The following is a 14615-nucleotide window of genomic DNA, read 5'->3' on the forward strand; positions in this document are numbered from 1 at the left end:
CTAATAAAAACGAATGTTAGTTGATAAAAAAAATAAATTAAATAAATAAATAAATAAATAAATATCATCTTCAGTTAAAAACAAAAGGTGTTGGGGCTGGAGGGTCTGTTGTAGGAGGAAAAAGCAGAGTAAACAAGGGTCATGCTATTAGGCCAATTTTAATTGCCTTCTGTCTTACAACTTTTCTGGAGACTTAGAGTTCCCTCTTCCTGATAGCCTTACACGTGGAGATTTCCCCTGTCAACGAAAAAGTCTCTTAAAGCAAGGTAATTTCTATTTGATTTTCAGACCTTGTTTTATATCTGAAGTTTTTTTAAAGAAGCCAACTTAAAATAATCAATATGCCGAAGAGGCATATCTTGGGGCCGCAACAATTGTTCCCCTTTAGGGGCTCTGACATTTTAGGAAGTTGTGCACGCGTGAGTGCTTGCCTGCACCTCTGACTCTCCTCCCCCTGGGGTCCTCCTCCTGCTGCAGGGAGGTACTCTTCTTCTTTCAGCTCTCAGCACCAGTGGCCAGAGCAACACGCGGTAAGTCAAGAGCTGACCCCATTAGAGCACCAGGCTGGCTGAGGGGAAGTCACCCGGGAGAACGGAGAGAATGGGGAACGCTCCGCTGGGGGAAAACAGGTGAGTCCAGACTCTCCAGAGGCAGGCAGGGGAGATGGGACAGAGCATTGCAGCCAGAAAGAGAAAAAGAAGTCCTTGGGTGAGGGGAGGCAACTGGGTAAAGAACTGAAAAAAATTACGTTCCTACTGATGGCCATACACTAAGTTCAACTCCTTATAGAACTGGCCTTCTCCCCAGAATCAGAGTGAGCCAGCAGCTGGTGGAGAACTCCTAAAAGGCAGAAGGACTTTCTCAAGGGATGTCAATTCAGTAAACTCTGACTTCAGAAAGGAACACTTTCGGGGGGCTGGCAGGGCCCTGGGGCTGGGTGCAGGGAGGTCTCCTGAGTTCCTAATGCCTGTAGGGAGCTGAAAGACATCACTACTCCTTTACTTACTATTTTAGTTCAAAATAAATAACAAGCTTCTGCCCACAGTGAGGCCTCTTCCTGTATACATTCCCTGCGAAGGGTAAGCAAAGTTCATTAAAATCGGTCAAGAATTTGACTTTTTCTAGAACTCAGTTTCCAAATTTTAAGAGGACATGCTAATACAATGCCTATCTTGGCAGTTTCTAGTGTGTGTGATGCTAGCACAGTGCCTTACAGTAAGGTTCAATAATAATAAGCTATCGTTTTGGGGAACCATCATCTTCATTAACATCAAAGCAGTCATTATAAAAATTAGTACCATCCAAAACAAGAGAATCCCTGGTGAGCTGGTCTAGAGAGGATGAACTCAATGGGACAGGGAGAGGGAAAGATTTTTAAGGATTACATTCGGCATTCCAAGGCTCAGTTCCTGCCACTGGGAGCAAAGACACAGCACTCAAAATGCCACCTGCCAAAAGGAGGCTTGGTGGGCCCATGGAATGTGTCCTGCCCCTCCCTGAAACCCAGTGTTTCCTAAAACTCCTCCCTGGTTCCTCACAGGCCTTGAGCCATCTGCAGCTAGGGCATGTCATCAGCTTATAAATCCTTATTCTCATATCTATGTGTGACTTCCTTAAACGTAGAGACTGTTTTTTAGTCATCTTTGAATTCCTGTTTCCTGGAATTATTTCTAACAAACAGTAGGCACTCAAAAAAGAGTTTGATGAATGATTGGAAATGTGCAGAAATCACTGTATTGAAAAGAAAAATTAAACAAAATACAGGTATAATGTGACTGAGAAAGTCATGATTTTTATGACATTTGTAGGATTTTTTTTTCTTTTTTAGAATTTTGGTGTGCAGGTGAAGGATTAGGACATCAATACATGTTAGCTGTAGAAACATTGAAAAATACATAAAGTATAAATAAAATGGTAAATCACAGCTATAACTATTGACAACATTAGATACATTTTCCTTATTTTTTAAAAGATTTTATTTATTAGAGAGAGACACAGCAAGAGGGGGAACACAAGCAGGGGGAGTGGGAGAGGGAGAGGGAGAAGCAGGCTTTCCAGGGGAGCAGGGAGCCTGATGCAGGGCTCGATCCCAGGACCCTGGGATCATGACCTGAGCCAAAGGCAGACACCCAACGGACTGAGTCACCCAGGTGCCCCAGTAATATTTAATGTTTAGTTTCTTTTTCTCTGTATTCTCAAATCCCCACAAGTGAGAAAAATGGTTACCAGAAACCCAACCTGAGCAAGGAACAGATTTATTTTCTTTATCTAGTCCTTTCTTCTCCTCTTATCCCATGTTCTTTGTCTTAGTGCTGTGAAAAATGATGACTTACACGAGACAAGCAGTACCCTTCCCCGTCCCTGTGCACCATCCCAAAGACTGCACCAGTGGCTAGGCCTCTCCATTCACTGATAGTCTCGTGGTCATCATGAGCAATCCCAGCCATGTGGGAACAAATGATTTAGGACCAGTTGTGTGTGGAGGTTGTCGGAGAATGTTGGTGGGCTGTTGCCATGGCAATGGAGGAACCATCAGATAAAAGGTTGCCATGTTTATTAAAGAGAAGATGTGAACAGATCTGAGAGGAACAGGTGGAAGCTGAGGCGACACACAAATGGAAGAAATGACAAAAGTTGGAAAAATTGGGAACTGAGGGAAGAAGCCCGAAAAGGAAGAACTTAGCTCATTCCTGATTATGTTGGATTTTAGGAGGCAGCAGAACACTCAAGAAATACCCTGGGCTCCAAAAAACCAAAGCTTCAGAGAGAGGACACCCAGGTGAGAACAATTCCAACAAAACTTCTTCCGGCCTTTGCCTATTAAGAGTAAAGTCTGTCAGGTCCTAGACTTCACATACACCACAATGGAACATGCTGCTTTGCCCACCAGCAGTTGTAAATTACAGTAAATGTGAAGACAAGACAAAAGACAAAAACACTTCGAACCTTGGACAGGAGAGGTGCCATTTTGCTAGGAGCCTAGTGTAACCCCCAGCAACCAGAAATAAGGCTGCTAGTTCCTGCTATCTCTGTTCATTTAGTTCAAGTATCTTTGTGCTCCAGCTCCATCCTGACCGTTCCTTTTTAAACTCTACGTTTCTATTTCTGAGGTGACCACATCTCACATCATCATGATCATTGAAAGGTTTATGGAAAGAGACTCTTGTAATTACCCTGATGCTGTTAAACCAAGACTTCCTCATTAATCCTTTCTGACTAGTCCCTTTGAGTGCCAGGGAATCAGTAGACTATGGAACTAGGGTCTTACAGTCCAAGAATTCCCAAGAGTGGCAAAGCTGGGTGTTCTGTGGCCTATAGAATTATTTTCCTTTTTCCCATGGTTTCAGGAGAAGCTCTTGAAAGAATATCAATTAAATTAAAAAGCAACCACTGAGCCAAAGTTTGTGTCAGGAGTTGGGGACACAGAGATCCCCCAACACGGTACATGTCTTCAGGACAAGTGAAGGTTCATATATTTGGGGGACATCCCTAGACATGTATGAACGCATACAATGCAAATGATGAAAGAGACCAGAGCGGTCATGGGCCTTATAACAAGGGAGAGACTGGGTGGACTACAGGACCAAGGAAGCTTTGCATTAAGAGAGAAGAACCTGGAATTGCTATCATAGAGATGCATCTGGTATCCCGCAGAATGCACTCCAAACCAAAACATCTGAGTTGAAATGCAAGAATACGTGGAAAAAAAATGCATGGAACAAATAACCAGCTTAAAAACAGTTTTTGCCTGAATTTAACTTTACATGACCCTTACAATGTGGGTAAGCCGTGTAAGCATCCTTATTTTATGACAAAGAAACTGTGGCTCAAGTTTTCCAGAGATCCTGGTCCAATCAGTAATTCAAAATTGGCTAACTGTTTTCATCACCTGACTCTCCTCAGAGAATCCAGTTTCTTAGCACTAAGGAGGTTCAGTGGTTTCCTTGTGTTTCTTTAGCCACAGAAACAGGAGATAGAAACAATGGCTGAAAGTAGCACGAAGAGGAGCCATGCCTTTTAGTCCTCAAACTCTGGGAGTACAGGGAGCCCCTGTAGCTATCAGAACACTCCACCATGCCAGGGCCTATGACCTCTCCTTCAGAGCTCTTTGCAAGGGAACTCCCTGGGAAGCTCACTGGGAGGGATATTTCTGGGTGGTATTTTCACTGATGCTTTTACATAGTGTTATAGGGACATGGAAGGCTTTCACATTCAACTATGACTCAAGTTCAGAAAGATGCCCGGCATGATAGACCTCAGCTTGGATGCCTGACCGCAGAAAGATCAGACCTTTTCTGCTTGCCACAAAAGAGATCCCAAGTCCTGTTAATTTACCTGCCCGTTGGGTCAAAGAGGCAGATATGATGACCTGAGTCAGTTAGAGTTGCTCTGTCCTCGGCTACTTGTTCATTTATCGAGGATTTATTGAAAATAGATTTACCAGACACTCTGGCACAAGCTGGTGATCTCTGCTGGAGTTGAACAAGATAGGTCTATAGGGTCCCTAACTTTATGAAGCTCTAGTGTAGGATGTGAACAAATGAATTCCATCCTACACTAGAACAGAAAGTTCCTTCCCCCATTAGGAGTTGATAAGCAACGTCTTCACTTTTCCTAAGGGGCAGTTAAAGTCCTAGGAGGAAGGAGTCATTGTAGCATGATAGATGTGTCCAAGTCCTCTAGAATAAATACCATCTTTGGGGTTGTGGGGAGAAAAGAGGTTTTTCACAGAACCGGCAAAAGGAAGGGAGTCCCCCTACTCAAGCTGTAGAAACCAGCATGGTGATTTGTGTCATCTCTCGGTTATTTCAGATGCTGCGGCTGCGTTGCCCAAGGGTGTTTCTGCCTTCCATGGTGAGTGAGAATCATTTTCAAGAGTTATTTCCCTAAGTGTGGTTTCAATGTGGTATTTACTGTAAATCACCTGTAACTGCCCACTGTCTGTGGCCACAGGGGAAGCCTGTGACTCCCCAGACGCTCATCTGAAAGTCAGTCAGGGAAGTGATAATTGGAGCCTGTTGAGAAACAGGAACAATAGTCTTGATGGTGGTCCTTGAACCAGAAAGCCTCAGAAGCAAGGATGAAATTGGCTCCAGTGGAGAGAAGGGACCGCTTCCTCACAGGGCAAGGGCCAGACTCCATGTATGGAAGCGCACGGTTCTGTCCCTTGCACAGAGAACTCACAGCCGGGGTGATCATTCAAGTCATCCACCACAGTGGGAAAGCGTTGAGAGTGAAACACATGCTAAAAATAGTTCAGGGTCCCGAAGTGACTGGTAAGGACATTAACTAGACTCCCTAAGCCAAGCGAGACCTATGGTCATGCTGCTTGGCGCACATGACATTGTCTCCTGAGGTGATAATGAGCTTCCTTTATATCTAGACTGTGTTCCTCTGGAGGACTCATCTCTACAGAATAGTTACCCCTGTGCTCACATGGGCTGTGTTTGCTTGCTTGCTTGCTTGCTTGCTTGGAGATCAGAGAGGGGGCTTGGGGTTGGAATTGGAAATAACCTTGACTCCTTATGTCACATGATATAAAAGAAATTGATATTTTGTTAGAAAAAAATCCCCCCAAATAGTTACCAATGATGTCACTATTGGTTCTCCATTTATAAATCAATTCCACCTCAGCCCAGAAAGGGGAGAAGGGAGGACACACACACACACACACACACACACACACACACACACACACACAGGTGGAGATTTCTACCTGTCTTATCTTTCATATTTCCTTTTATCCATCTTCGTTTTCCTTGATGCTAAAGGAGGTATAACTTTAACAAATGAAAGACTTAAAGATAAGGTTTTAGAGTTCAGTGTCATTTTCTCGGAGAGTTTCAGAATATTGAAACCACCAATTTTCCTTCCTTTTCTTTTTTCAGGAAAAAAGGACATATTTGTAAAGCAAAGCCAGATTCCTCAGAGGAGAGTAAGTCATTGCTTTCTCATCTTTTCTACTTTGGACAGACTTACATTTCCACACTGTCCCTTCTCTGGGCTTCGCAAGCTCCTTGGGCATCCTTCCAGTGTCATACTTACACATGAATCTGTGTCACTCGTCCAGCTGCTTTTCTCTCTCTCCACGGGACTGTGAGCTCATCAAAGCAGGAACTGGCTACTGATCTCTGTGTCCCTCCCTAACGTCTGGAGGCCAGAGGAGTGAACTGGAAACAATAACTGGAAAGGTGGAGGGGCGCAGAGAGCAACTGGGAGGGGCAGGCTCTTGGGGGCAAGCTTAAGATTGGGGTTTTTGTCTTGAAAACTGCAGAAGTATTGAGGGCCTTTAAACAAGGGGCCAGTATGACGTCCTTTGCATGAAAAGATGCAGCGTGGGTTGCTGTGTAGTGAACACGCTGGACTCGTGCGTGGCAAGAGTGGATGCTGGAAGATCACTTAGGAGGTGAGGCGGTAGTCTCTGGAGACAGAAGAGTACTGCAGCTAGGAAGGACTTCGAGAAGGAGAGGGTGCTGAATAGCAACACATGTAAGAAAGAGAGAAAGGAAGTATAGGCGAGGACAGCCCACTGTGTTTGTAAAGAAGAAAAGGGGTGGAGTTTTGCCTCTGCCTTCCTGGGTCTAAAGAGCAGAGCCTAATTCATTCACTCTGAGTCTTGCAAACTAGCTCTGTCAAGTGTGTGAGGGAATAATCCGGCCCTCCCACCCCTAACGTCTCCTCCGGGAATCGGGAATCATGGATCCCAGGAAACCCCAATCTCCATCAGAGCAAAACACGGTTGAAACAAAACCTTTAGGGATGCCTGGCTGGCTCAGTATGTTAAGTGTTTGCCTTCAGCTCAGGTCATGATCCCAGAGTCCTGGGATGGAGCTCCACATCGGCTGCCCAGTGCGGAGTCTGCTTCTCCCTCTCCCTCTGCCTCTCTCTCTCCAGCTTGTACTACTATCTCTGAAAGAAAGAGAAAGAAAGAAAGAAAGAAAGAAAGAAAGAAAGAAAGAAAGAAAGAAAGAAAGAAAGAGAGAGAGAGAAAGAGAGAGAGAGAGAGAGAAAGGAAGGAAGGAAGGAAGAAGAAGAAAGAAGAAAGAGAAGGAAGAAAGACATCTAATGGTAAATCCCACAGACGTTCCTTATAGTGATACTCAGGGACGTCATAGATGGCCATGGGAATTTATGGAGTTGTGAGAATCTGGGATGTCAGTCCTTGGGGAAGGTAAACCCGTAATATAATAAACTAGAGGGCCTGCAGGGGCACACCCACCTCCTGTGTGGGAGGGCATCCTGGGACTTCCATATGAAAGCTTACGTTGGCGTATTGAGTTGGTGTGTTTGCGAGGGTTTAGCGAGTGTGTCCGTTTGTGTCTTTGCTGAGAGACTAGAGCCAGTTGCTTTTAAATAAACTGGCTTTTGAAAAACTGGCCTGCTTTTGTGTGTCTCTGCTAGCAAATTCAGGAATGGGATTGCTCAATTTAAGAATTTCGTTCCCTTGAGCTTTTCCTGAGCACTGGCCCGCACGCCTACCATCCCCTGTCGCCTGCAGTAGACAGACAGTCCTCTTTCGCACTATGGATCCGTGGGGTCCTTGTGTACTGCCTATGCTAGCCTGTGAGCCCCCCACTAGACGAGAACTGTTTCTGATTTTTCTTTGTCTCCACAGTGCCTGGTACAGGGTAGATGTGCAATGAATTTTGCAGGAGGGCGGGCGGGGTGAGGGGATGGAGGGAAGTGTGGTTTCTCTTCCAAAGCCCCACCGAATGTGTCTCCCTCCACTCAGACTCTCAGCCTGCACAGCTCTGCTGTTTCTTTAGATGGTCCTGTCACTCCTCAGGGATGTGTCACAGGTCATGATAACCTGCTCCGCTGCTGTTTGGGTCTCCGACTGCTCCTATCTTAGAGTCCAACCCTCCCCCCCACTCTCCACCCTCTCTCCTCAAATCTCCCCATGATCTGAAATTGATTGTATTTTCTTTCTCCAGATGAAAGAATGTCATCTGCTCCCATGCAGGTAATGCAAACATCTCTGAGCCTTTTTCCGAGATGCCGGTGGCAATGCAGATACCCCAGATGGCAGAAGTTGGGCTCCAAGACCCCTTCAAACCTCGATATGAAAGAAGGACCTTAGATGCCAGTGCTTGTTAGCCCAGGGCCCTGTACGGGGCCTGGTGGCAGTGGCATCAGCCACCTCTGTTGTACATCTTACTGAAAGGAGCTAATATATATGGAGTCTTTTGCTGATGCTAGGCAGTATGCTGGGAGCTTTGCCTGTAGTGGCTAATGTCACTGTTACAGCAACCCTGTCAGACTGGAACTATTATTTCTCCTGCAGTACAAATGAGAAAACCGAAAGATTAAGTGATATTCTCCCCCAAGTCAGACAGCTGACAAGAAGTCAGGGACATGATTCAAAAACCAAGTCCCAGTTCCAGATCCAGACTCTCCCTCTTGGACTTTGCTTCTTTGCTTTTTACCTTCTGAGATTCCATTGCCTGGGAGCTTCTCTTGAGGGCTTCCTTTTTGAATAATGCCAAAATCTCTAGAATAAGTGTTAAATATCATAAGTCATCTGAAGGTGGCCTCAGATTATTCTCTTATATAAGAATGGGCTGCCCTCAGGACCTGAGATTTGGGAATTATATGTATGACTGGGGATAGTCAGGGGTCACTCTGGAACATGGACCAGAGAGGACATGTCTGGGTAGGCTGAATACTCTGGACAGCATGAGCTCTCTGGATGTCTGGGCTAGAGGTTAGGGTAGGGGCAGTCATTTAGGAAAAACAGCCAGGGGGTGGAGGAGAGATGGTCATGGAAGACAAACTTTGGCCAGGGTTGGGTCTGTGTTGAGCCTGGAGCATATAAAGAGAATGGCACAAGGCCCACACTTGATCAGATTCTTCTTTGACCAGCAGGACAATGCTGACCAGAACTCCTCGGATGATCTCTGCTACACCCTCATTAGTCACAGCGTCCTTGGGAGAAGGCCATCAGGGATCTCTGCCGAGAGGTGCTATGAGAATGTTTCCCCTAAGACCGAGAAACCCAGGAATTACTTGAGAGAAACTGAGACTTCGTATGCACTTCTCCGGGTGCATTCCTCTCCAAGCAATTTGTCTTCCCCAGAAGATGAATATGAACTTACCTAGTAGAATCTCCTTCCATGCCCTGCAACAGCCACATCTACCTCTGCTACCTTCGAAGGCTCAGGTTTCCTATTTATGATGAAATAGTTGGACCAGCACTTATCTAATAGCAATAAATAAAAACCGGGGGTGCAGGGCTCTGGTTGAGGTAGGTGTAGGGTCTAGAGTCTTTCAGGCTTACCCCCACTCCACACACACAACAGCCTTTGCTACAGGGGTCTCTGCAGAATCTGATTTGCCAACCACAGGACCTCTTAGATCCAGCTCAATATTCATCATCCAAAGACCAACCATCTATCCTGAACACCACTCTTTGAGAACAGAGTGGCCATCTTTGATTCCAAATGGCTTTGGAAATGGGTTGCTTTGCTCAGTGGCAGATGGGGGGAGGGGCAGTGGGGGGGTGGGGGGGATTCTTGGTGCTCTACAACTTTGAACATCACAAAGGCAGACCCTTCTCCATAAAATGTCCACATGATTGTCTCCTAGAATCACAAGGAAGCTTTATCTATTATACTAAGTGTGCCAAGAGAGGGGTCCACTGGTTCCACCATGTTCGAAGGCCTAACCCCTCACTCTGAGCCTTCCAGGTGGGCACCTGTGTGTTCCTCTCACCCTGTGCCACTTTGCCATGTCCTTTGCATCATGTTCTTTGACTCGTTGACCCTCGTGGCTTTGTTGGTTATGTGAATGGAATCACTAAGTTCTACATCAGGTTTTTATATAATTTTTCATATAATTTTAATCTATATTTTTTAATTTTGTATTTCTCTCTAGAAATGTTAACAAGAAAATCATAGCATTAGAGAATGGTAGTGTAGAAAGACCTGTGGAGACACTCTAATCCACTATCCTTTTTGCTCAGAGAGAAGTAGCACAATGTACATTGCAAGTTATTGACAGAACGTTATTTAGAGCCTGATTTCCCGGCTTCCAATTCAGCACTCTTCCAACATACTACATAGAAAAGGCTCTACTCAACTGTATGGTGTATGTCTGGATGAACTAACATGTCATGTATAAAATTTGGGGGAAAAAATGTCCACATGGGGAAAGTAACACCCCCACACCTCCACACCATACCCCTTCTCAAATGAGCCTTTCTCCATATGTTCTGATTATTTTTCCTAAAGTTTTCTTCATTGTTCCTAGAATTCCATCTATCCCCTAAAACAGGGGTCAGCAAACTGTGACCCACAGGCTAAATCTGACCTACTGTCTTTCTTTGTATAAATAAAATGTTATTGGAACACAGCCAGTCTTATTCACTTACACTGCATACATGTTCATACTGACGATGGCTGCTCAGCCACAGAAGAGTTAAGTAGTTGTGACACACACTGGAGGTCCTGCAAAGCCAAAAATCTATATATATTTTTTGCCCTCTTCAGAAAAAAAAAAAAAAATTAGGCACCCAGGCCTAAACGATGATACTTGGAGATAACGATAACAGAAATGTGTTTGAGTATTGCAACTCTTAAGAGCTGGTACCAATAAACTGGCAGGAAAATATTAAACCACAAACGATATGAATGAGACCAAGAATAATCAGCAAATTAGACTATTTCTATCCTTTATTTACACCTGTGTTCTCCACTTCCTGTTTTATTTAACCCGTGGTAACTGTCTTAATTTTAAGGATGTTAAAATAGTAGAGGTTTGTTGATGAAGTAGTAGATAACATTATGTGTTTAATTACTGTTTTGTCCCCAAAGGCACCTAACATTAAATAACTGTTATTTAAAATGCACTAAATGCCAGCGAGGAGAAATGTGGTGACAAGAGGTTGGATGAGTCCACACGTGTTTGCTGAGACTTCAGGCAATCGATGGTCTTCAGCTAAGAGCCAGTCACATCTGGGTATCTTGTCCTCTGCCAACATTCCATTTTCAGCCATGGAACCCTGTGGAACTCTAACCTTCACCCTTGGCCAGAATTCACTTAGGGGAAAGAGTGTGGACATGAGAGTCAGCCTGTGATTGATTCCAGTCCTGGCTCTATCCCTTCCTCCCTCTGTGACCTTGAGCATATAAATTGAAGGTTAGGCTTTATCACGGGCAAACGGGAGGGTGGCATCTAGTGTATGTAATTCTTTTACTGCGGACCTTGAATAAATGATATCAAGGAGCAAAGAGGAACGAACACTTTCGCGACACGTGGAGGAAAACGTGTTGACGGGCGTGATGACCAGGGTCATCCAGCGATCTTCAGTGGGTTAGAAATGGCACCACTGGGTTTTAGACTGGAGTTTTTCATTTGGACAGTGAACCCTTGCTGGAGTTGACTGGTTTAAATACCTTTAGTACAATATAAGTCATACTAGTTTGAGTCTTCGCCTGTGAAAATATTACTTGTCCCAAATAGTATATGCCTCTTTCCTGCAATGTATTAAATACAAATGCTTAGCCAGGGACATTTGTTCTTATAATGAAAGCCAGAGAGCTGAGGGAAGGGAATGATTTTTGAGCAGGAGAGCCCTTCGGGAGTGCTCTGTCTGCATATAATGCTAATCCTGTTTTCCAAACACTTCAGGATTTTGGTGAAAGCCCTTTAACCCTCTTCACAGAAAATGCACATTCACACACACTCACACACACAGTATTTTAGACAATGGCTAGTGGTCGGGGATGCCACCCATCCGTGGAAGAATTCCTGGGTTCTTTTTTTTTTCTTTAAAGACTTTATTTTTTTTTTATTTTTTATTTGACAGACAGAGATCATAAGTAGGCAGAGAGGCAAGTGGGAGGCGGGGGGGGGGGGCAGGCTTCCTGCTGAGCAGACAGCCGGATATGGGGGCTCCATCCCAGGACCCTGAGATCATGACCCAAGCTGAAGGCAGAGGCTTAACCCACTGAGCCATCCAGGCGCCGCATAATTCCTGGGTTCTTGATAAGAAATGGAGGCTGAGGATTTAAACTGCTCCCTTGGGACATAGATACAATCAGGAAACTCCCCTCCCCCATGCTCTCCTTACACCTGTACACAGCCAGTTCACAGAGGCACACTTCATGCGGCAACGGCAGGCTTTGTGGTTTCCGTTTTACCTTCATCGTAGCATCTATAAATAATCCCTTAGCCTATGCATAAATTCCTATTCAGAACAGAAGAGAAGTACAAGAAAAGGGCAAAGCTAGGTCAGAACAATCTACCAATGATAACAAATAAATTCAAATGCTGGCGTTTTTAGGACAACCTTGGGTGACAGGTGCTTCGAATATTCTCAGGAATGGAATGGAAGGGCATAGGCAGAACAGGGCAAGATATCACAGGAGCCTTCAGACAAAAGGAGATTCTGTTTACATGTATCTGACTCTGTCCTATTTCCAGCCAGCCTCTTGTGTTCAGAAAGCACCTGGAAAGTCCCCGATCTGAGTGTACCTCAGTTCTGCCATCTGTTAAATGGCTCAGTGTAAGTTCTTCCCACTTTCCCGCTTTTGTAAGGCACTCGGGGGGAGCCCTGCGTGATCATTATCATCCAGGGAGCCTTCTACAGTCTGATGATGACGTCTCTTAACTCACCCCGTCCCCTCTCACCACCTGTGCTCTTTGGGGATGGAGTCAAGCCTGATCTGAACATGACCCTAGGGTGCCTACCAAAGTCAGAGGCCATTGATGGTATGAGTTTGCCTAGTGGGCTGGACATTGCTCCCCAAGACGGTGGAAATCTAGACTCATCGTTTCACTTCTCCAGACCTCAGTTTCCTAATATGAGAGGAAGGGACTGCTTGTGGACACCACCGCCAGTGACGCAGGAACAATGTGGAGGAGCCTATTGTAAGGCAAGGAACCACAGTGGGAGCAGGGAAGGGAAGACATCCAGAGACTTCTCTCATGTTTCTCAGTACTGATGAGACTCTGAATGGGGCAGGGATCCATGCAGAGCCCACAGCTAAAAGGGAAAAGAGTGGCTCAGTCGGTTAAGCATCCAACTCTTGATATCAGCTCAGACCTTGATCTCAGGGTCATGCAATCAAGCTCCACATTGAGCTCCACATTGGGCTCCACACCGGGCATGGAGCCTACTTAAAAATAAAAATAAATAAATGAATGTATGAATGAGAAAAGAAAGAACATGATCTTATCCTAATCAGACACAAGTGTAAAGGAAAGCAAATCTATTTATTCCAACCCCACCACAGCTTCAGGCTCAGCTGTGTCGTCCTTCCTAGGCAAGGCCTTCTCCAATGAAAGGACACTGACCACTCTCTTCTCTGACTACCCACACCCCCACAGTCTGTCTCCATGTTTACACCAGGCTGTTTTTTCCTGCTGTTTCCTATCTGCTCTGCACAGTCTCATTGCCTAACGAGACCAGCAGCTTTTCTTTTCTTTTCTTTTTTTAAGATGTTATTTATTTGACAGAGAGAGAGTACAAGTATGCAAAGCAGCAAGCAGAGGGAGAGGGAGAAGCAGACTCCCCGCTGAGCAGAGCACCCGATGCGGGGCTCAATCCCAGGACCCTGGGATCATGACCTGAGCCAAAGTCAGCCACTCAACTGACTGAGCCACCCAGGGAGCCCTTCTTTTCTTATTATTGTCCTCCCCTTCACCATTTTTCCTGGACTCGTTGCAAAACACATCCTTAAAATGATCTATAGAGCTAAGTTAAATTGAAAAGTAGAAAAGAATTGGATGCATGGACAGAATTTCTCTGGGGATGACAGAAGTGGCACATGCCACTATTCTGACTGTACCCCTTCTGCCTGAATCTAACGGACTTCCAGAAAAGACCAGTGTCTCTTCTCAAATCCTTCAGTGATATCACAGAGAGCTGCTGAGACCTCATGATGCACCAGGCATTATGCTCATCATGAAAACGTATGACGACCAGTAAACTCATCTCCTACAGCAGAACAGTGTAGACACGAATACCATTTTTTTTTTTTTCCAGACACCTCAAAAGGCTTTAGGCACAAAGTTACAAAGTTCAGCTCTTCCCACAGCACCAGAGCCAGAGTCAAACCTATGGAAAGTCTTCATATGACTTGCAAGGGGTCAAGATAGTTGTGTTTTAGTGCTTTCCAAAGGAGAAGGGAAAAGCCCACTGTCCTGGCACTTCCTTCCAGCCCAGGCCCTTCGTACACTTGGGCCTGCCAGGAACGTGCCCTGGAAGGAAGCAGAGGGGAGGAAGGAAAGACCGGGGGGGGGGGGGGGGGCGCTCCCTGCTCTCCCTGCAGCAGAGGAGGACCGAGTCCACTCCAGCCCCTCCAGCTCAGTCTTACTCAGAAGGGGAAAATGCCCTCCAGGAAATGAAAAATCAGTTCCAGCACCATGCCCTGCAAGAACATGCCAGCCCCCATCACGCCGCAGAGACTCCACACCGTGAAATCAATGTGACTGTGACCATGCCCGCACAAAAAATAATTTATTGTAAATAGTTTTAAATCCTTCCCTGTGAAAGTTATTCGTTACATTCTAAAAAGTACACACACACTATGATTTACATTGGACACATAAAAAATAAAGAGGAAGACGGGAAATGCACCTATTTGGCTAGTTTGAGGAACCGGCCTCAAAAT

General features: G+C 45.2%; 1 protein-coding gene across 1 annotated transcript; it reads left to right on the plus strand.

Annotated features, from left to right (window-relative positions):
* Positions 1-314: 314 nt before the first annotated feature.
* GCSAM (germinal center associated signaling and motility) lies at positions 315-10829 on the plus strand. The gene is given in 7 exon segments (XM_032349255.1): positions 315-629; positions 2711-2779; positions 4813-4854; positions 5889-5935; positions 7935-7963; positions 8866-9092; positions 9094-10829. Coding segments are annotated over 7 exon segments (525 nt in total). The 5' UTR covers positions 315-600; the 3' UTR covers positions 9176-10829.
* The last annotated feature ends 3786 nt before the right edge of the window (positions 10830-14615 follow it).

Source organism: Mustela erminea, chromosome 1 (genome assembly GCF_009829155.1).
Source record: "Mustela erminea isolate mMusErm1 chromosome 1, mMusErm1.Pri, whole genome shotgun sequence".
NCBI classification, from domain to species: Eukaryota; Metazoa; Chordata; class Mammalia; order Carnivora; family Mustelidae; genus Mustela; species Mustela erminea.